The sequence below is a fragment of the Dendronephthya gigantea genome, unplaced genomic scaffold (genome assembly GCF_004324835.1).
Source record: "Dendronephthya gigantea isolate DGI-Jeju-01 unplaced genomic scaffold, DenGig_1.0 000061F, whole genome shotgun sequence".
Taxonomy (NCBI): domain Eukaryota; kingdom Metazoa; phylum Cnidaria; class Anthozoa; order Malacalcyonacea; family Nephtheidae; genus Dendronephthya; species Dendronephthya gigantea.
The window spans coordinates 48,574-71,334 of NW_021163071.1; the positions used below are offsets into that span (position 1 = coordinate 48,574).

The 22,761-nt window shown below is 38.1% G+C and overlaps 1 protein-coding gene across 4 annotated transcripts; it reads left to right on the forward strand.

Moving 5' to 3' along the window:
- Window positions 1–88: 88 nt before the first annotated feature.
- On the forward strand, window positions 89–21,759 carry LOC114530384 (putative cadmium/zinc-transporting ATPase HMA4). Of its 4 annotated transcripts, XM_028552008.1 has the most exons (10): window positions 89–176; window positions 4,538–4,598; window positions 9,383–9,528; window positions 13,901–14,576; window positions 14,706–15,728; window positions 16,826–16,982; window positions 18,243–18,650; window positions 18,825–19,426; window positions 19,726–20,313; window positions 20,736–21,759. In XM_028552008.1, the coding sequence occupies exons 4-10, from the start codon at window positions 13,953–13,955 to the stop codon at window positions 21,168–21,170; spliced, it is 3,837 nt and encodes a 1,278-aa protein (XP_028407809.1). In that variant the 5' UTR covers window positions 89–176; window positions 4,538–4,598; window positions 9,383–9,528; window positions 13,901–13,952; the 3' UTR covers window positions 21,171–21,759. The 4 variants fall into 4 exon arrangements, with proteins under 4 accessions (XP_028407809.1, XP_028407806.1, XP_028407810.1 ...); XM_028552005.1 differs by having other exon boundaries at window positions 13,901–15,728; XM_028552009.1 differs by having other exon boundaries at window positions 14,077–15,728.
- Window positions 21,760–22,761: the final 1,002 nt, after the last annotated feature.

The window sequence follows — 22,761 nt, forward strand, 5'->3', positions numbered from 1 at the left end:
TTTCAGAGAGGGCCAACCAAATAAGGAGATTATGACCATATTTGGAACGATATGGACGGCACGACACACATGACTATTCATTTCCTTCCAAAATATTTTTTTTATATTTTTGTTCATTCAAAAACTCTGATTGTTCACGGCGGATGGCATTCTGTTTGCTCCAAACGGTACTGTAGGTAAGTTTGTTTTTTTAATATTTTTTTGGTACATACATTATATCAGTTTCATTATATTTATATATATCTTATATATCGGTATTTATTAATCGTGTTTTAATCGTGCGCTTGTGTCTAAAATAGTGTATTCAAGAATACTCTAAATGCATTTCTCTCATTCTTTCTCTCCTGTTTTGCATGAAGTGGTGGTCCTTTAGATTTCCACTCCGGATATGGCAAAGTAAACCTTGTGTGTAAAGATTTCTAGCTACTTTACTGTAATATTACTGTACTGGTGCTTGGACAAAGAAAGGCGCGTTTGGAAATGATTTGATACTTCAAATGCACGACAACATTTGAATGCCATTTAATGCTAAAGCGCTATGCTCTTACTCTATGTGTAATCATTACGTGCTTATATAGCGGTACACGCGTAATATTCCGTAAAATTATGATACTCTAGTACGAATTTTAGCGCCAACTGTTCATACCTATTTGCAGGGTTATATCTGTTATTAGTACCCAGTGTGTATGCTGATTCAGGCTAATATAACATCAAGGTATTCAATCAGTTCTTTTATTGAAAACATATGTGAGTAAATGTTCTTAATTTAATAACAAGTCAAGTCCATTTAGTATTATACTAAGATGATTCCACTGTTGGGAATATTGAAGGAAAGATGTTTTTGCCTCCAAAATAAACAAGCATCCTTAGGGTAGAGTACTAGTGTGTGTAAATTATAATTTTAGGTTATAATGTACCAAAATATACCATGGTACTATGACCAGCACCCTGTGTAACCTATTTGCCTTGTTTTGCTGTTCAGAGTCAAAAATATTTTTGACACATGTGTCAAAAGGTTACTTCATTTTGTGTTACCTAGATGATTGATTTTTGAAGAGCATTTCTTTCATTTAAACATATTATGAATCCTCTGATCACTTTAGGTAATTTTGGTATTTAGTATTCAATTAGATTCAGTTTGGATGGTTTAAAACTGTTTGTTTGCGATACAGATGTTTAGTTGCATTAATAAGACTTAACCTTGCCCAGGATGTACAAAAATGCTTAATAGGTAATGAAACTTAAGTCATATGATATGCCAGGCAAATACCAGAAAATCCTTACTTAGGTTGGGTATATTAAATGGTTTAAGTTGCACTTATTTAAATACAGACAATTGTGGGTTTTTAATCAACAAGTATTAGCATTCCAATTATTTTCAGGCTGTTTTTTAATAGATAATTGTAAAAACATACATTTGTGATATAGTTAAACTGTAGTAAAAGTCTGGTCACATTTGTTCATGTCTCTCTTGCTTAAGTATGATACGTTATGATATTTTGTTAACAAATGTTCACATTAAGGTGTTTTAACTCCTTTTATTCAATGTTGTTTGCTAGACAATTGATATAAATATGTCTGTCAAATGTTGGTAATGGTTGCAGGGTCATTAGGGTTGCAAGTTTAATTGATGTGATAGCCTTGTATATATTATTGGAACATCTGGAGTATATATGCATACTTGTGGGATACCTATGACAGATATTAATTAAGTGGTTGATTTGCCAGAGTAATGTTATCTTGGCAAGACAGTTGTTTGGGTTTAATGGCATTACATTTGACATTTCATTTGAAAAGTCTTAAATGTTGTCAGGAATTTGCAAGTTGTTCTATAATCTGCTGGTCAAAGTTATTGTGCTTGAAATATAGCCACATGAGTGAAATTGTGAAAACCTAGTATTTTTATAAAATACAGAACTACCTTTGGAATAATAAAGGGAGTTTATTTTTAAATGTTTTGACTTTATTTAGTCGTCATTTCTGATTATGACTAAATAAAGTCAAAATGTTGAATAATAGAAATGCTTTCATTATATACAGTTATTGTTGTATTGTATTCTACATAAGGGTGTATGATTGCATACTGGTCTGAATAAGATATTGGTTTTAACTAAAGATTAGCTTTTGACTCCAGTTCACAGCTGGAGAATAGGATTTGAGTTAAATCTGATGGAGAAGACTTTGGCAGGAAGTTTGTAGCCTGGGACAGGAAGCTTAGTTTGTTGTGTGGGACAGGAAAGCTCTAATAGTTAATAAGCTTATTTACGTTAATTAGTGTCTTAGTAGTGATTTCAACACAATTAGTGCATGCACCCATTTTAGCTCTGGGATGGTTGAAGTGCTGTAATTAAAAGTAATAGTTCTAGAATGTCAAAACCAGATGTGAGTAACAAAATTTGTTATCATCAATGAGAGCTTACAGTACAATGGTTTAAACAATTAGTGTAACTTTATCAAAATATTATGATATATCAAATATATAAAAGTTCCTTGCATATCTGCTCGTAGGTTACAGGAGGAGGACATTTTTAAGCTCATCTGTGTTTTAGTTTATTATTGCATAACGTCTGTAATGACCTCCATTCTTCAGAGGTTTTGAAATATCATCTTGAGCCTCTCTTGGTCTAAACTTAGGTATTCAACCATGATAGATCACAGACACATATATAAGTGCCAATAATTTGTGATAAAGAGCCTAGGTCTTAATCTTAAGTATACTTTTATCAATGCGTTTTACTATTAGTAATTAGTATACACCCGACTATTGTCTATTACAAATCCTACATTCTGATTGGCTACTCAACAATCGTCTATTCGTGATAGTGCACGTTTGGGAAAAATTCGCTCGCGCGACCGTATAAAATTGCCTTAATTAAATTATTTTTCGGTGTAATTTTGCGGTGTATCGATTATTTCCTCGAAATTAATATATCTATGTACAGGGTGTATACTAAAACAATTAGACAACTCGCCTTCGTTGTCTATGAGCGAATAGTCAACTCAGGCTTCGCCTTCGTTGTCTATTCGCTCATAGACAACTCGGACTCGTTGTCTAATTGTTAAATGGGGTGAATTGCATTAAATGGGATGAAAAGTGCAAACTTGACAAAATTGTTAATGAGGATTTCTTGTTTATCCAAATTATCCTTCATTCCTCGATGTTATCCTTCTTCCAGATGTGTTCTGTAATACCCAGTTCGACTTCAATTATTTTCAATCTTTTGTGAATGTTAGGCAGGGTTCCTTATGCGTTACCGCCGGGAAGCAAATGTTGACACCTTAATGTCTTCGAAGAGCGCGAAAATTAATCCCAAGTTTTCATCTCTACCCGACAAATGGCCACTACAAGATTACTAATTTACTGCACATGATGAACATACACGATAACCCTGGCAGGTTTTGTGTGTCCACTTAAGTCTTAATCGTTTTACAGTCCTATACGTGCGTGTAAATACTCGTGAATAAGTTGGACTCCTCATAAAATGTACTCTATGAATAACTAATAAAAGGTAATAACAGAATTTAGGCATCTCTATCATTAAATGTGTATTCGTCTAAAATATAACGATGAAATTATTAAAATATCATGAACTTTCATGCGTGCATACACGTATGTATGAAAACAGCTTGAGGGTCAAGTAGATTTGTAAAAGGTATTGACTATTGTCAGCGTCGTAGTTTGTTTAAAACTGCTTGAAAACCTATAGTTTTTACTCTCAAGGTTGTAAAATTGGTGTTGGTAATGTTGAACTAAATTTGCTTTGGGGATTTCGGTGTATAAACTACCCGAAAAAGAATTAGGCTCAATTAAGCAAACGTAGAATTTACTAATATTGTACATTTTTAGCCATTGCATCAGCAGTTTTTCAACCATAACTGTCTGAACTATCTCATAAAGATTTATTGTAATATGCCCCCCGTCAAAAGTTATGATCTCCCAAATGGCAACTCTTATGTAGGGTTAGAATTAAGACTTGAAATGCGAATTTCCATGCAGAATGCCAATTTCCGTTTTAACTGTCTAACATTCCCTACTAGAACAGACGAGTAACTCGGAATAATCCGTCTGTGCATTGAAATCTGAAGTGCTCACAAACGTCACTGGGAATAACAAAGATACTTCGTGTTAATTACTATTTTGTTTGTCTCGAGTTTGAGCTGCTTACAGCGCAGCCACCGAGGGTTCTTTTTAACTGTGAATTTGCATAGCTTGTAAAAATGGTTGGACGTCCGCTTTCTCCTGTTGTGCCTTTGAAAAATGTTTGTGTGCCAAAACCGGATTTTGCAATTGCGTATATAAGCTGTGTATATCTGCAAAAAAGTTACACCTTTTCACTACTTTCTGTGTGCCGCTTTATAATACGATTAAGTTTGTCTTGAATTTTGAAGCCTTAATAAGGAAACAAAAGCGTGTCAGTGAATGTTTAGTAAATTTATTTTGTTGATTCTTTTGTCCCTTTTGACGTTTTCAGAGTCATGGTCGATTGGCCGAGGGAGAGACGCTTAATTGATTTGCCTTTTTTGTTTTTGACTGTAGAGTATAATCGCAGTGTTGGAAGCAAGTACATCTGGCCGTGGGGAAATTGATTTCCTGAAAGGTAAGGCTGAACTTTCTGTGCAAACAATTATATTTATATACTTCAAGCTCTGGTAGGTTGTTCCGGAGTACTTGCGGGATTTGCGCTCTAACTCTGTTGGGTAAATTTTAGCCCGCTGCTTCAAGTCAAGTGTTCTTGCTTGACCGTTTCTTTTGAAAATAGAACTTCTATTGGTCTAAAGAATTTTATTTTAACATTGTGTTTTTATCATTACAAGTTGCAACTCATTCTATGTAAGCTGTTCGAGGCTGATTTTCTTACTTGAAAAAAAAATGAACTCGGATGTTGGGATTATTTCTTCTATACTGACAGTTTGCAGCTAATGAAAATAGTGTATCGCCTGATGTTTAGAATCAAACAAGCTCTATTATCAATTTTATTCACCTAAGGTATATTATAATTGGTCCTAAAACTTAACTTAATCCGATGGATTGCCAGAAATTCCATGATAAACGTAATTGAAATTCCCGATGAGAGAGGCGTTAATTAGCAACAAACCAAGAATATTTTCAGGGTGAAATCGAAAAAAAAACGTGTTGGTTCAAAAAAAGAGTGTATATTATCTGATAAACAAGCTGTTGGAAGGTTTAATTTGAGGATTTGCGCTAATCGGCTTTTCTACGAGCTCGAGTGCTTCTCCTGCAGCTTTGCGAGAAAGACAGTTATGTCGTATCTTTTCAACTATTTGGTAGGATTTTGGTGTAGGTTTCTTTTTTTAAAAAAATCCACATTTGGATTTGATGTTTTTGTCTACAAAAGTTGTTTTTTGAAATAAAAAACAGTTTGTTGACCGAAGTCACGAGTTATGTACAAAATACGAGTCACTGGACTATGTTGTCACTGGACTGCGTTTCCAGGCATTTTTCGTGTGCGTGTCAGTGACTAGATGGCAGCAGGCGTATGGTGATGGATCTTGAAATGTCAAAGAAAATTTTGGCCTCCTTTGTCCACAAAAGGCATTTCGTTTCGACGTCCTTCAACATCTAGACATATTTGAACGTTATTGTTTCATGATCACCAGAGTTTTACTAGAACCATCGCGGGACCGTTCACTCGCAAGGAAACTTCTGTATATAAGGTTAGCTAAAAGGTTAACTGTGTCTGCGTTGGTGTACAGTGTAATTTATCACTTGAGTAGGGTTGACACCGAAACCAAGTGTGTTGAAAACTAGTCGTTTGACGAGGTTTTTTTACCTCTTGAAAGGATTTATAGAAATAGTGAAGACGCTTTATGAAAAATACATACAAACGTGTCAGGGAAGATGCATGCGAGATATGTCTTGAAGTTAATAAGACAAATAAGACGCCCTGTATAAATATACCGTACACGGAAAGAAGTAGTTCTATTGTCACAATATGCTCCCAAATATGGCTTTGTGTTTCGCTTTATATGGCGTATCAAAATACAATAACAACCAAGGGTATATATTTTGAAATTAACTATTATTGGTCGGACTGGGGGATCACTGACTGTAGTTTTCGGTTTTTACTTTCGTCGGCTGTCTTGTAGTAAGAGATTTTAATAGTTTGCCACCGAACTGTGTATATAGTTCAGCTTTTTTGCATGAATAGTGTTGCCGAAAATTTGTCGTGACTGGCAGCAAATTGCGTTTGTTTGTTAGGCTCCCACACTGAAAAGAAAAAAGAGTTTGTTTGCATAATTAAAGCATGATCGAGGAAAAAACCTATCATTGGAAGCCAATATAGGCATAAGTATATTAATACAACGGAATGAACTAGATCACAGACCGCATTGCCGTAGGAGTTGGAGTAAACTTTAGAGCCCTTTCTTCGACTCGGGAAGGGGGTTAATCCTTTGTTTTTATTGGAAGTCTCAAAACAGGCGTAACTGCATATGGTAGCACCTCGTTGCTGAGGGTTTCAATGTCTTATCGTTATAGAATGGCTTCACGCATCTTTACAAGTTTCATACGCTCGTCAACAGCCTCCGCTCTCTCTCCCCCTTGGTAAATTCAATTCTACCGTATTTATTTTTGCATGCTCTTAAAACTAGAACAATAACTATTCATTAATCATTATTGCACGCCAGTATAGCTGAAGTCTCTATCCAATAGCCATTTCTCTGGCAGTCCAGCAAGCTTTTTGTCCTAAAGCAGTAAAGCTTGTAACTTGTTTAAAAGCTAATTCCTGGTGCAAGCAAATCAACAAATAAAATTTCCAACGGCTTCTTTATATTGTGCATGGCTTTCTCTTTATCAGCTTGAGAAGGTGTTTTCCAGAAATCTTTAGGCATCAGACTTAAAGCGGCTGCCTCTTTTAACTTTAAGCTGCAGTAAGTTGTATAAGGAATTTAATTAACCTGCGTCCGGGGGGGGGAACTCGATATAGACACCGCTTTGTGTATTAAATAAACCGAGTCTTATACTGTCTTATACAACCCACCCTAGCCCCGTAGTCATCTCTAGCTGTTATCATTTAATTTTCCTCCAGATAAAATAAGTTAATATGGGCATCGTTTGGAAGTAGCACCGTGCGGCACGGTTAAAATGGCTACCCGTGCCAATTTTATCTGTGGTCGGCCTTTGTATTGGTAGTCTGAGCCCTGTTGGAATTGATACTGGTGCCAATTTTAGCCGTGCCAATGAATTAAGTGTAGTGTAAACTGTAAACGGGGCTTAACGGATGGAAATTCTCATAGTCTCGGGTAATCTCAGTGATGTGAAACGTATGTAAAACTATCACAATATCTACTACTAGTCACTGCGTCCCTCTCATGCACTTGTATAGTGAAATAGTCAATAGTAAAGTTGTTGCGTGACCATTCACTAAAAAAATCGGCAAATCAAAGTTCATTTCAGAAATCATGTCATATTTTAATAACGTACATTACAAGCGGCTAGTTTTTTACGTGTTTTATTAATGTTAGTCAAAATAGCGGTATATATGAGTAGTGTTTCATTGCGCTCAAACTGGTTAGGGAAATAACCCTGTTCCGGGTTAAGTAAGACAGTGTAAAGACTAAAGCATATAAAACCATTAATGAAAGGCCATAAACAAAGCCCTACTTTAAAGGAAACATGACTGATTACCCCACAAGATTATTCCCCATAAAAGGCCATGGAAGATAAGGAACCCTAAATCGATAAAAAAAAACTGAACCAAGGATGTAAATAATACCAAATAACACCACCAAGAATGAGACGAATGAACCTGGATGCCAAGCCAAGAATTTGTTGTTTTAATTAACTTGGGGAATCTACGTACATCTCTTGTTGAAATACGTCACAAGTGTTAATGAGGAAAAATAACCCCCGATATCTCGCATTTTATCATGTGCATGTACTCGGTCATGCTTTTGTTTGTTTTCATCTAACACGTCTTCGGTCTTTCTACGAAGAGTTCTTAAAGGAGTGAATTGAATATGCTTAATTAATTGTACGCGCGTGAACATTTCGTTGTCATGCAGTTAGCTGAATGCATGCGCTGACCCTATCTGGCCTATCAGGGTCACACAGATGTTGAAGCATGCAAGCGCTTCTGTAAAGAGTCAGTCAACGCTGTATCACAAAAGTCTTCGGGGAATGTTAACTGATTGGGTTGGGTTGGGTTATGTTGGTCTGAGACGTGATTATGAGTCGTGCACGCTTTGCCAGCCAGAGAGCTTTTGGCTCAGGCTTACGCTCTGACCAGACAAGATATGCACTCTACGTAATTCAGTTTAGAATATCAGATGCAAAGCTGCATGTTTTCTACACAAAACAATTATGTAATAAGATAAGAACACATTAAGTAATCCGTGGGCTAGGCCTGTCAGAGGGTAGTGTAGAGGGAAAGAAGAAGATATGCATGGTAAATATGCGATGGACGTGGTAAAGGCCCCAAGTTAGTTGTATTAGTTACGCGTGCATGGGTATAGGTAAAGTTAATGAAAGTAGAGCTAATGGGATAGTTCATTTTTATTCAGAAATCATTTTTATTCATGCGGTATAAAAGAGTTCTATAGAACCGGTTTCAGGATTTCCTACCTAACTTGCAGTTAAATTGCAGTCAACTGATTTTAATTGGTTGTCTTTCGAACTAACGAATGCGTGATAACTTTATCAGCTACATCATACACCGCCTCCAGAAGCTCTACAACGAGGTTCCGTGGACGTGCAGTTGTTGGCTATCTGATAGTATTATCTCTGAGATAACTACTTAAGTATTTTACTGCATAGTTTATAATAATATTATAACATAGATATATGTGTATTTATAAAGGGTTTACATGCAATAAGTTTTATAACGTGAAAAGCATTTTTTCAGAATCGACCGATCATTTACAAGCATAGAATTTGCATGGAACAACCATCAACCATCCTATTGACTGTAGGTGGTAATTTCAGCCCGGTCTTACCATGAATACAACTTATCGCAAATTTTCAGCCCCGGTGCCTAATTCAACCGCAGGGTCGAAATTTTATCTCGGCTTGAGCTTCCGAACTTAATCCTAACCATATAGGACTCGTGCAACACCGAGGTTGCAAATGTCGTGTAATCATTTAGCATGACCCTGTGGGCATTCCCGCGACATCGATATCAATATTTCCTCCTGTAGTAACCCCGTATTACCCTGTGGAGAGAACAAGTTACAACCAATAGAACGACCATCTAATGTAAATAAAATTTGTTTATGTTCTTAGTAGCGCTAAGATTATCGCTTTTACATACCCCGAGAGCTGAAATCGGGCACCTTTAACAGATTACGCACATTCTTATCTACTCTCAGTTGCCCTGAAACCCAATAGCCGCGTATCTTTAGTGATTTGTGATGTCTCACCTAGGTCAACTATTTAAGACTGTTCCTACCACGACAGATGCACTTCAAGTTCCGTTGTCAAAGAAATATCTTGGTTGCTGTGAAAAAAATTGATAGGTTGAATCTTAACATGTGGTTTGGAGTTTTGGAATTTTGAGAGCCTTATCAAAGGTATACGTTTGTTCGTGCAAATAATCAAATTTAGTAAATTTGTTTCAGTATTTAACTTCAATTTTACGTCAGTCATGTATTTACACAAGTTCAAGCAATAAAGGTAAGTTTAATTGTAGGAAGATAAGTATCGTCAATGAGTGTTTGAAATAATTTAAAGAAGACTGATATATTTACTCTGATAAAATGCTTCCATACAAGGTCTGGCTATAAATATGAATTCGAAAATATCATTATATTAGATACAACGTTAGCAAGATTGATGCTTAAATAACAGTATGAAATGCATCAATCAATAAAGTGTATCAATTATAGTCACTGAAACAGGTTCACTAAACTAAATAAGGATGTTTTATTAGTTTATAAGAAAGTTGTATACAATTGCCCTTATAAAAGGATCTCGTATGAACGCGAATAACAAACACATGAAGTTCTAGGATACGTCTTGCGCAAAGATAATTTAATTATTTAATTAAAGGAAAGAGTGTATGCCGGCATGCTTATAAGTTCACCTAACATGTTGCTTCAATTAATCTCGTGAAGTACTCAAGCTATAACCAACTATATAGATCTTCATTCGCGAATTATGTTAATGAGTGCGCTCATTCGCGCGCGTGCAAAAGCAAGCGCGCATGTCTTGAAGTTGAGTTCGTATTTAACAAAACATTCAACGGACTAACCATTCCATCGAGCTGTTGTTGTGATACTCAAAGGGAAATAAAACATCGCTGACTCCTGTACAACATTACCAACAATGTCTGTATCGAAGAATTATCGTCATTATATTACTCGTTTGAGATAAAACATCAGTCGGGAAATTTCGTGACCAGCTATAAAAAATATATTCAAGTATGCCAATGCTTTGTCACGCAAATATAAAGTATATTTTCTCGTATCTGATACGTCACCTTGATGAATTACAGATGGAGGAGAGTGAGTCATTCAATAATTTTGAATACAAAGAGTTTTACTGTGTCAAACCCTGCATGGTAAATGCCACACGAATGGTGTCATATTTTGCATTTCGATTTTCAAAACAATCTCGCCAACGCGAAACGTCTTGCGTGCGTGCTGCAAAGTAAATAATCTCACGTTTGAATGCTTATCAGTTAAAAAGGAAGCACTTTGAATGTCGGAACGTATCTATTTTCCAGTCCACCCTTTCAAAATATGTTATACCTAGCTGAAGCAGTAACAGTATACTTGGTTTCGCAACTTTTGCTTGGGAGATTGTCAAGAAGGTTGAGAAATGTGGTTTGCGCCTGAATCTGGGAGAAGATCTGGGTTATTTTTTAAAGTATTTTCGCATTGTTTTGATTTGAAAGATAACATATTTAAAAAATGCTTTATTGCAAAGAAGAAAAAATTATTGATGTATAAGTGGGAAAAATGGGATAAATACATATGCACTCCCTTGCCATTTGACAAAAGTTTGAGGGGGCGGCTTGCGTAGTTTCGGGAGGATAATGTCATGCCTTTTTTGCTTGCGTTTCCACTATACCTCAATTAAAATACCCGGTCCTCCACCAGAGCAGGCAATTCCCAGCTGTATTATTTACTGTCTATGGTAATTAAATTTACCGATGACTGTTCGCATTGGCGCCAGTAAACTTATTGCTGCTCTAATCTCTTTGACTGCAAAACGTAGTCGCAGACTCGGACCCTACTGTGAAAGGAAATAATCAGCGTTTAAGATCAATAATTGATCTCATTCATCGTTTAATACAATCCACATGAAATCAAAAGGAGGTCAAAGTGTATACAACACAACATGGTTTGTTCGGTGGCATGTGACTTTCTGCCTATACTTTACAGCGTTTCCTAACAAGATCACTCAAGGTTAGCGAAACTCATCCCGCGGGCGGAGGAATGATTCCACCACTTTCGATGAGTGGGAAACCGGAAATAGATTGGACCCAATTCCTCCAGGAAATGCGCATGCATGACGATTCAAAATGTTTGAGAGACGAATAGATTGACAGTGTGGCGTCAAAAATTTTAAGATGATGAAAATTTGAATGATATTTTTCAATTTTATATACGCGTTTTTATACACGCAAGTGGAAAGCAGCCCTTATTATTATTATCTTGCCCAGAAACTCGTGCAGATTTTCTTGTCGTTGTCATAATTTTTGACCCACGCTAATTTTACATATACTAAAACATAGCTTTTCCAAAGATAACATATATAAGGATTTAGACTTGTAAGATCGTGTACGTGCGTATAAAAAACCTCTAAGTGGAAGGCAGCCATATGTCTATTTCACAACATCTACCACTGCACTCTTCAGGAAAGTAGGCTCGATGCCAGATACCATAACATTGATGCGTGCATGCCATTCGTGCTAAACGATAGGCTAAAATCGAGGTCATTATTAAATATAGGTTATAGTTAAATAGTTTATAAATGTGAAATATTGAAAATATTTTCCAATCCCTTTGTTTTTCTAGTGAATATATACGTCACGCTTGGGTCTTGCGTTCTCTGCATTAAGTAGCCTAATAACGGTTCGACCTTGTTCATCCTTTAACAATATCCGATTAAAAAACATTTTAAGTGAGTAGAATAGCTTAAAATCTGTTATATCAACATTGGCTGTTTTGTTACCTCATGCAATGTGACCGAAATATACCAATACGGAAAACTGAGTGGGTTCATGAAGTTTCTTACATGTTTTATCTTCCAAGCTTTTAAGGCGTGAATGAATGCTAAAACAGGAAGCTTTAAAGCGAAAGAAATACATACGAAATGCGATTAGCGTCAGTTGTTTGCAATAAACACTTGTACCGAAGAATGATGTTATACACTTCTTTACCACCGTCTTGTTTCTACGGCTGATGTATTTGAAGTTATACTTGTCCTCTTTTTAGGGGTAAAACGCCGGATAACAATAGCGTTTCGTTTGTTTATTAATGCAGGGTGCATGCAATATATACCACGGGGGTACCTAAGCTAAAGACATAAAAGCGATCTTTAAGTTGTAATGCAATAATTGTAGGTCTCACTTATCACCATTATTATGCAACAGATGGTGCAATTAATTGGCTTTTGCAAAGTAGAGTAGCGACGAAGAATGGTTGTTGATTATTTGGTTATGCTCACTAGGTCATGTTTACCCTAAAAATATAAAGATTTACATTCAAGAGCTGATAATCAGTTCAAGCTATCCAAGTGAGAAGTCGAATATAACAATAGAATTGATGTTCGCGGGCATAAATGTGTTTTTGGCTTGAAAAATTATGCAACGGCCAACGGGTAAACACTTCAGTCATCCTTTGATCAGCGGGCTGAGCCCAGCAAATTTATCATTTTAGCCCGCAAAATGCACCGCAATGCCCGCCAAAAAGTTAACATAATATAGTTTTAACTTAAGCCTGGTTTTCATTTATACTCGTACTATCGTGAACAAGTCATTTTCACCGATGAGAAATAGTCCGGATGTAAATTTGTTTCTGTATTCAATAGGTCATAGTTGAGTGCACACACTGAAATACTCTATCACATCAGCCACCTTGACATGTTCATGGAAACTAGGCATTAACGATGGTCCGTGTTTATAGTTAGGGTGGTTGGAGTACTACTGTAATATCAATGACGTTGAGCTCGTTCACACTGCTTTGGAAATGATAACGTAACAGAAGCGCTGTTTAATTCACTCAGGAGCTCACTGCTTCAAAAAATTCCCTCGTAATGTGCGCCCGGAAAGTCTTCAACATATGTTATACCCTTACGTTAGGAACTGAACTATCAGTGGTGAAATTTAGTACTGTAGAAATTTTCGTGGATTCCTAGGGGATTTTATTGCATATACGAAACCGAATAAGGAGGTCAAGTAGATAATGAAATTAATTACTCTTGGGAAACTGAATACGCGTAAATAAATCATCATTCTCGTTGAGAAGTTCTTTTTTCAAACACCTCGATTTGCGATGTTTTTTTTCAGCAGCAGGACTTTGCCAAGAGATTAGAGCAGCAGGACTTTTTTCTCAGAATGCTCCGAGATAGATCCAAAAATGGACACATGCTTTCGTTGAAATATTCTATCTGCAAATACTAATACTAACCATCGGTGTTGATACTCAGCAGTTATAGACTCGTAGTTAACGCTGGTGTGTGTAGCATGGATGTTTGAGCTAGAAAATTCCGTAAATAATCATTTCCATACTAGACACGGTTGGAATAATGACCGGCGAAGATTCGAGACATCCATTAAATACGAGTGATATTCATGCCGAAACAGTATTGTAAAATAACTAACTATAACTAAATCACTGAAGACCTCGGAATGGAAACTTACAGAGATTAATTGCATGTGAATTATCCTTCAACACCGAACTATGCCAGTCGTTAACAATAACTTTCTTTTTTTAGCATCCAATCCCAAACCAAAAACCCCTGACCTTTCTAACCCGCGAGCCTGAATATGCCCGCATGTAAGGTGGGCTGTTGTCCGGACGACATATGCGACTGTTCAAATGATTGTGAATGTCTGTTGCCTCCAGATTTTGCCACCGGCGTTGGATTCGAGAATCCATTTGTAATTTCAGGGACAGATTTGAAAGAAATACCGGACGGATCGCGCCTCAAGATCTGCCCGTGCCGAACCAAGGAAGAACTGGCCGATTATGTCAAGCCTATTGAGCCTTCCTTTGATGTTGATGACACAGAGGAAATGTCTAAAGGCGTGAACAAAGACGAGATTGACCCTGTCGCAAAGCAGAGTCCGAAAGACAATTGTTGCCAAGATGTTGTTTGTAAAAACCACTCTGATGACAAAAATTCCACTCTTGCTTCACATGACCATACCGGCGAGTCTGGTAGGCATGCCCCGCTCGGTCATAATGACAGATGTTGTGATGATGCGAGCTGTGCGAAAACCGCTGTGAAAGATCGCGGGAGCATGCCAAATAAAGCTGGTCAAAATTGCTGCGATGATGAAAGTTGTCAAAAGGACGGTGACTGCCATCCCCCGGACGATGTGAAACATCGTGACCTTACTCCTGCTAAAAGCTGTTGTAAGGACAAATCATGCGGGGGGGAACGCAAGGTTGAGAAAGAATCAAAGGAATGCTGCGAAAAAGACGGTGACTGCCATCCCCCGGAAGATGTGAAACATCATGACCATACTCCTGCTAAAAGCTGTTGTAAGGACAAATCATGCGGGGGGGAACGCAAGCTTGAGAAAGAATCAAAGGAATGCTGCGATGACAAAAATTGCGGAGACAAAAATTGCGGAGCTGAAAAGGCGGATAACCACGAACATCCAAAACCAAGCGGAAGTGGGTGCTGCAATGATAAATCTTGTGGGGCAGAAAAATCTGGCGAAGCAAAGCATGGTCGTTCCTCTAAGGCAAGTTGCTGTGACGATAAAAGTTGTGGAAAAACCACCCCAAGTGAAGTTACCCACAAGCATTCTCACCCTGAGGATACTTGCTGTGGGGACAAGAAATGCGAGAAGGGGTCGTCGAGTGGAGAAGCGCACAAAAATCCACGCTGCTGTGATGACAAAAGTTGCAAGGAGAGTTGTTCTGAGAAAAAAAGCAAAGATCACATATCACATATCAGTGAAATGATACGCACTAACAGCTTACCGACAAATTCTTCCTCCAATCCTAACTCTCCCGCCAAGATTGCGAGAGCTCCAAATTTTGAAATAAAGCCTAACTTCAATTTTGAAGTCTCCCCTGCACCTTATCGCAAAACGAAGCGAAGTCAGAGTTTGGCCGAAGCCAGATTGGGGAGTCTTCTGAACGAACGAAGACCCAGTTGTTTCCAGCTTTCCACACAAGAGCTGCGCCAGGGTCTTCGACCTGACCCGCATCGTGGCCATGATCACCACCGTCGTCATGAGCACCATCATGACCACCACCACCGTCATGACCATCACCGTCATGACCATCACCATGATCACCATGACCACCACCATGATGACGATGATCACCATGACGACGACAGTCAGGCATGTAAGGACTCTTGTTGTCAAGGCTCTCCGAAGCACGATTCACCAAATAGCTGCTGCGAGGACCCGACGTGCGGGGATGCGCCGCATACTTCGCACGAAGAACTCAAACCTTTGATGAAGTCTGTATCGAAAGTTAACATCGATGAGATGGTGTTGAGGACAACTAAACTGAGAGTACAGAATATGTGCTGTCCCAAGGAAGCCCAAATTGTACACGAAGAACTCAAGAAATTTGAGGTCAGTATTGAGATTATCATATTGAACTGTGTTGCCGGTAGACTGTTTATCAAGTTGTCTGAGTTTTACTGCAACTCTACATAACATGATTATTGAATCACCGTTTCGACTGGAATGATTATTTTTCAAAAATTCAATAAAAACTTTAACATGTTGTGCATAAGCGCCCTTCACCCTGAAACTTCCCTCAGGACTTAACCGGTACTGTTATGTGGCTAGATTAATCAACGGAACTGAAATGCATTACTTCAACGGTGTTATTGTTCAACTGTACGAACTTCATGGCTAATATATATACATATATAAACCCTCTCCTCTCACTTCAGAAAGCCCATGTTCTATGAAGGGGAAAACAAAAAAATATTCAGCAGTATATGACACATATGATAATAATTTAAAGCTAGTCTTATCTATCACTCTGAGCTATTACACATGTGATATTATCATATGAATTTGAGACACTATTGAAGATTGTTTTAAGAAACCAGCTGATAACCGGGTTAGTAAGGCTATTGAAATCATAAAATACTTCAACTACGTGACGTATCATTACAGACAAAAGTATTTGAAACGTGCCAATTTACGAGTATGTGTTAAAGCCTTTTTATTTTCATCTATTATTCATTACTTTTTTATAGCACCAATATTAGATCGGTTCGTCTTTGGCTTACAGCCATATTGCATTACCTGCTACTAATTATCATGTTACAAACTGTGACAATTTAGTTACAATATACCCCGCGGTGGGCGGACGAACAAACGTGATGAGGTCCCGGCTGCTTTAAATTGACCATCGTTCTTCATTTTTGAATGAATAGCGCCAGTTTCAGGAAGTGGATATCTCTTTCCCATTCCTCTTTTTATTTCCATTGGAGAACTCTACTTTTAACACTCCAATTTCTACTCCAAGCTTGTCCAGTAAACTTTTCCTCCATAGAGTGTCTCTAAATCCGTCAACCTGTTTTAAAATCTTGTACCCATTATACACTATTAGTAAGTCTAGCAACTGTATAAAATAGTCCTGAAATTAGATTAGAATTTATAACCTGATAATTGCCACCGCTATTAAACTGCACGTTTTATTACTTTTGAAACAGGGAATCGAGAATATTCGCGTGAATGTGATTGGCCGTGTTGTTTATGTGTCACATTTTGCAGAACTGGTTTCCCCTACAACGCTAATGACCACCTTAAACAAACGACACCTCGGGGTTTCCATCGTTGATACTGGATCACAGGCCGAGGTAGAAAAAGGTAGTTGAATTTTGCAGAAAACTTTCATTGTTTGTTTTTTAGTTCATAAAGCCAGTTTTTCTACTAGTGATTTTTTTCGAGGGAAGAGGGTTGTTGCTTTTCGTCCGTGTTTTCATCTGAAACCATCTGCAAGTGATTGGATTAAAATAGAATAAGATTAATATGCGTGAAGGAAATCAGTAGTGGAAAACAGGCCTCTGTTCATATGATCCCTGGGAAAATTACATGCGCAACGCGATTTGAGATGATGATATCACCAGCCTAGCGAGATGATATTAAGAACGAGAGCTATCCAAATTCATCTTGTTGGCAGGTGATGTTATATCTCAGCAAACCACTGGTGGGCAGATGCATTCATAGCATGCTGCCCCAAATCTGAGGTCACGATGAATTCTGTTCGGCAAATGCTGACTGATTGCTGATCAATCATCGTCTCAGAACAGGAAGAAATACCGACCTGCAATTACTCTTGTTTAATGGGAGTGAATGATGAAAGAGAAAAGCAGATGAGAAATATTTCTCCGTCATATGTAACATTGCTGGTATACACAACATTGTTACTGACCTGTTTCATTGAAGCTATCGATTTGCCAGTTTTTGACGGCCAGTTTTCGTTTCAAGGACCTGGTTTTTACTAATTTAACACCCGTTGTACACCAGGGGGCTGTATTATAAAGACTTAACTACTTTTTAACTACCCGTTTTGTAGTGAATGGTAGTTATCTCTCACCTGACTTTGATTGTCCAACTTTTTTTATCTTAAACTTCCATTTCACAATTATTGATCCAGAATTCTCAATTGTGATTGGTTACACGATATAAATATTCTTTTGATTAACTCTGGTCTCTGGAGTAACGTGATATTTGTTGGTTATTTATGGCACTGAGCAAATTGTTTTAAATAACACCCTTTCAATAACCATATAAGACGTCATTTTTTTCCTGGGAGCCTTGGACTGATTAGTCACACAAGGTTCATAGTTCATAAGAGCAAGGCTTCTAGGCGAAATGACGTTATTGAAAGTTTGTTCTTCACACAAGCCAATTTTGTCGGATCCAGTTCGCATGGAAGGTTGTCGGTTATTGATAAAGCGTACGGCATTGGCTTCATCAATCTTCATACATAGCAAGTCAAAATACTTTAAAATATTGAAATTTGAATCAGACAAAATTTGATCGTGTGGACAGACCTTTTGAGTGGGTATAAAATTCACTGTTCAAAAAAAACATTGTAAACAATGTGAATCTTTTTCTATTCAGGTTTACCGAAGACTCTCAAGATCCGTCTCGTAAATCTCGCTGTACAATCTGTACTCATAGGCATAGCCCTGGGAGGGTCATTTTCGTCCAGTCCTTGGTACATGTGGGTATCAATTGTTGAAATATGCTTTGGGATTGTACCCATTCTTAAGAAAGTCTACCATGCGATACGAAATCGGGAGATTGATTTGAATATTCTTATAACAATTACCGTGATTGGCACGCTGGCCATCCAGGAGTGGATAGAAGGCGCAGCCGTGGTTTTCGTGTTTACACTCGCGGGCTTCCTGCAGAGATATTGTTTTTATCGTGTACAGAAGACTATCTCTAGCCTGATGTTATCCAAGCCCTCGAATGCAGTCATGGCATGCACTGGAGAGTGTATTCCCATAGAAAATGTTCCGATAGGTAATGTTAACTCCTTTTTCAGGCGGTCAGTTTGACAGATTTCTATATTTAGGCAGCATGTATGTTGGTGTTTCATAAATTAGACAGGGCAACCCTCTTTCAAGCATTATGCAAAAACTCGAAATTCCACCAGTTTAGAGAGCTTTGATTTTATGCTTTTTCCCCCCTATTTAGGTTCCATCATTGCCGTACGTCAGGGAGAACTGATCCCTCTGGATGGAATAGTTGTCAAAGGCGTAGCCTCGGTTGATGAAAGTTCAATATCAGGAGAGGCAACTCCGGTCGAGAAAGTCTTTGAATCACCTGCTTATAGTGGGACTGTCATTCAAAATGGCTACTTGGAAATCGAGACGACATCCAGTTCAACTTCTTCGACAATTTCGAAAATATCTGCGATGGTCGAAGACGCACAAATGAATGTTTCTCTGACGGAGATCATGGTGAATAAGTTCGCGAAGTTTTATACACCTTTGGTGATTGTTGTAGCAGGCCTGGTGTTCCTGATTCCCTTGTTCCTAGGCTTGGCTGGAGTCGAGGCTTACGACGGTCGAGCGAAAACCTGGGGCGAGAGAGCGTTGATTGTTCTAGTGACCGCGTGTCCATGTGCGCTTCTAATGGCCACACCCACCGTTGTTATCTGCGGTATTAACGGTGCTGCACGACTCGGAGCTCTTATTAAGGGGGGGACGTACCTTGAAGCTTTAGGGCAGATAAACCTGTTAGCATTCGATAAAACTGGAACTCTGACCGAAGGAAAATTTCAAGTCGTCGACCTGGTATGTATGTTTTCTTGTGTACATTTCCTATTTATGAATATCTTTATACGAAAATAGAATAAGAGTGTGATTAGAGTACGAGGAATGTTTGTATTTAGTGCTAAATAAATAAATTTGTATTTTTTTGCTCCTATGCAATATTCAGTATAAAATTTATGTAGAAGTAATAATAGTGTGTAAAAAAGTTGACCAATAACAATCTAGGATCGAGAATACATCTTGAAGGTCTAATTGTATTTCCAAAATAGTTGATCCCTGAAAGTCCCTGAAATTTACCAAACTAATGATACACTTTTCAGGTGCCAGCGGACAACTATGACGAGAGCGATGTTCTACGCTGGGCAGCAGCATTGGAAAGTAAATCAAGCCACCCACTGGCGGCCGCTATAGTCAACGAATTCACTGGCGAATGTGTTTCAGATTTCGTCGCCGAATCCGATGTCTTGCCGGACGTCTTCGAGTTCCGCACGATGGAAGGACAGGGAATTTCAGGCAAGATCGAGGGTCATGATATCCAAGTTGGAAATCGGTCACTACTTGAAAAACTTGGGGTTTCTCTTACACCCAAATTTGAAACAGCCTACATATCATTCGGTACTGATGCCAAGACCGTTATCTTTGTGTGTGTGGATGGGGAACTGGCACTAATGATCTCACTGGCTGATATTATTCGTTGGGAGTCACGTGCTGCGCTCACTTGGCTACAAGACCTCGGGATACACCTGTGTATGTTGACGGGTGATGCAAAGCAGACGGCGAATGCTGTGCAGAAAGAGCTGAAGCTGGATTCGTGCGTATCTGACATGAAACCAGACGATAAATTAAACTGGATTACGGATGTTAAAGAACAGGAAATAAGACAAAGAAGATTTGGTTGCTTTAAAAAGGTAAGATAGATCAAAAGACACCCATACTATGTAAAGAATAGTGACAAAGAAATCGTAAGCTTTTATCTCGTTGTATTGGCGATATTTTTTTTGGCGATATCTAAAAGCAAAAAGTCAATTGTGAAAGTTGCTTCTATTGTAGACTATTAGTAGCAAAGTTTAAACACACATGTGGTTTAAATTAATCTAATATGAATGACTAGCGAAGAGCTTTAGAACTATAAATGTTTAAGGTTTTCTCTCGTGGTAACATTCGGCAAAAAGGTTTAAGGATAGTCTGAAGCTAAACTGTCTAAAAAATAAACTGTCTGAAGCTGCTAATGCGGTACAAATACTATAAGTTCTGAGTTCATATGGTTTATTCATTTTCCTGTTGTGACCGTAAAGGCAGAATAATAATTGTATTCTATTGTGAATCTTAGAAAAAGACCCAAGTCGTTGGTATGGTCGGTGATGGCGTAAATGATGGTCCAGCTCTGGCTGCATCGGATGTCGGGATAGCGATGGCAGCCGGGGGGTCCGCACTTGCTGTAGAAGCTGCAGGGGTAGCGTTGATGAACAACAGTGTTCTAAAGGTACCCGAAATAATCTCTCTAAGCCGTTTTTGTCGTCGGATCATCCTTGAAAACATTATCATGTCTGTGCTACTGAAGCTTGTGTTTGTTATTGTTGCCCTCACTGGATTCGTTCGGGTGTGGATGGCCGTGTTGGCTGATCTAGTGGGACTTTTGGCTGTTATTCTTAATGGATTGCGTCCGCTAAAGTGGAAACACAACCGAACCAAAGGGAAAAGTGCACCACCACGAGCCTCGTTTCGACGCAAGCGGCCTTTAGTCATGTTTGAAACTGTGGTATAGTTAAGGGAAGTGGAGAGGAGTGGCAAGAATTGTATCTTAAGAACCAGAAAATGGAAGCATTTCTGGTTCCAGTTTGTTCCAAGACAAAGTTTGTTCCACAGCAATGATCTTCTTTAGGAAGATTTATTTTAAGCAATGTAATTGCTAACTGAATCATCGCCTCGTTTTGGAAGGTTGATTTTGAATATAATCATTAAGTATCTCAACAATAAAATACTTCCGATATAACAAAATACGTGAATAAACTTGCACTAAGATCTGGAAGTATCCGGTGAGATGGGCCCTCGGTACGAGAATAAGAACGAGCTCAATTTAGGTAAGGATCTAAAGTCTGTTGTTATGAATACCTTTTATGAATCTATGCGCTTATAGAAGTGTGGCCTCCATGCTCGTACCCAGGACCCTTCTCACGTGCGTTTAAAGGGCAAAGAACGCGTCCTGACTGATATAAAAAGTATTTTAGAATATATAGCAAGAATATATTTTTCAACTCGTTGATTTTTTGATATCAAGAACAGTCCCTTTGCATGTTGAGTTTGACTTCAATGACAATGTTGATAACTTCTACTATAGAGTTCCTTTCAAATGTAACAATTTCTACCAGACTTCCGTATAGGCTATAAACCTAGCAACGGCGTAGTATTAAAACATATATAATTTGACTGGGAATGACATGTTGTGTATTTTTCATCTGCGCCGTTTTCGGATAGACTCGACCATGGTCGAATTCGCCGTTTTCATAACGCTTTTCATAACGTTTTCATAAAACGTTTGCATAACGCTTTGAAGCACTTTATGTCTCGCAGATATTTAAAACTATGACGTCATAGGGTCCCAGAATAAAATTTGCCCCGGGCCCCACAATCGGCGGCCCTGACATCATGATGAGACGAACTTGGACGTAAAATATTCACGTGTGTAAAGATTTAAAGATCATAAGCAAATTGAATTATATGGCCACGGCCCACGCACGAAACCTTTTTTGGCAAAAATAACACTTTAAATATGGTACTTTAAGGTTGATTCTCATAGATCACTGACTGTTAAGAAAATTTTTCACCGCCCAGAACCATGCTTAATTCTTTACCAATCAGAACTCAGAAGTCATTGCCGAGGATAAGAAACGTTGTAACGTTTTTGTAATGCTTTTTAATCAACGTTAAGTGAAGTCATTATTATGTCCAGCGTTAATATATAATAAATATGTAACAAATGCCTGATTTATACTCGCCATCCGCGTAAAGAGTAAAGAAACCTTGCACGGGTATTGCAGATTTTATTCTAATTTTTCTTACCTTTTCTAATATCATCATGTATTCATGTTTATCGACTTCGTTGGTTCCATGCACTCGGATTAGGAATGCAGAAAAATCTTCCAAATTCGAAAACATGGAAAATAGTCTATTTTTTGTTCTATAGCCAATGGCGTGCGTATAGGGATTGGTTTTAATTTGTGGCGAATTATCAAGGGTGTAGGCTGACGTCGTGGATTTGAGCGCGGTAACCGCACGAAACACTGGCCGAAGTGTCAAGTGCAGCACGCGTACACTGCAGGAAAAAAGTTATTCAAAATAAGCTTCCGGTTCACACA

Bases quoted from the DNA above. Each gene is read 5' to 3' on its own strand.
- LOC114530384 (XM_028552005.1), top strand. From the start codon at position 13,953: ATGCCCGCATGTAAGGTGGGCTGTTGTCCGGACGACATATGCGACTGT. The intron at 15,729-16,825 runs GTCAGTATTGAG...CTTTTGAAACAG, and splicing joins AAGAACTCAAGAAATTTGAG to GGAATCGAGAATATTCGCGT. The intron at 16,983-18,242 runs GTAGTTGAATTT...TTTTCTATTCAG, and splicing joins ACAGGCCGAGGTAGAAAAAG to GTTTACCGAAGACTCTCAAG.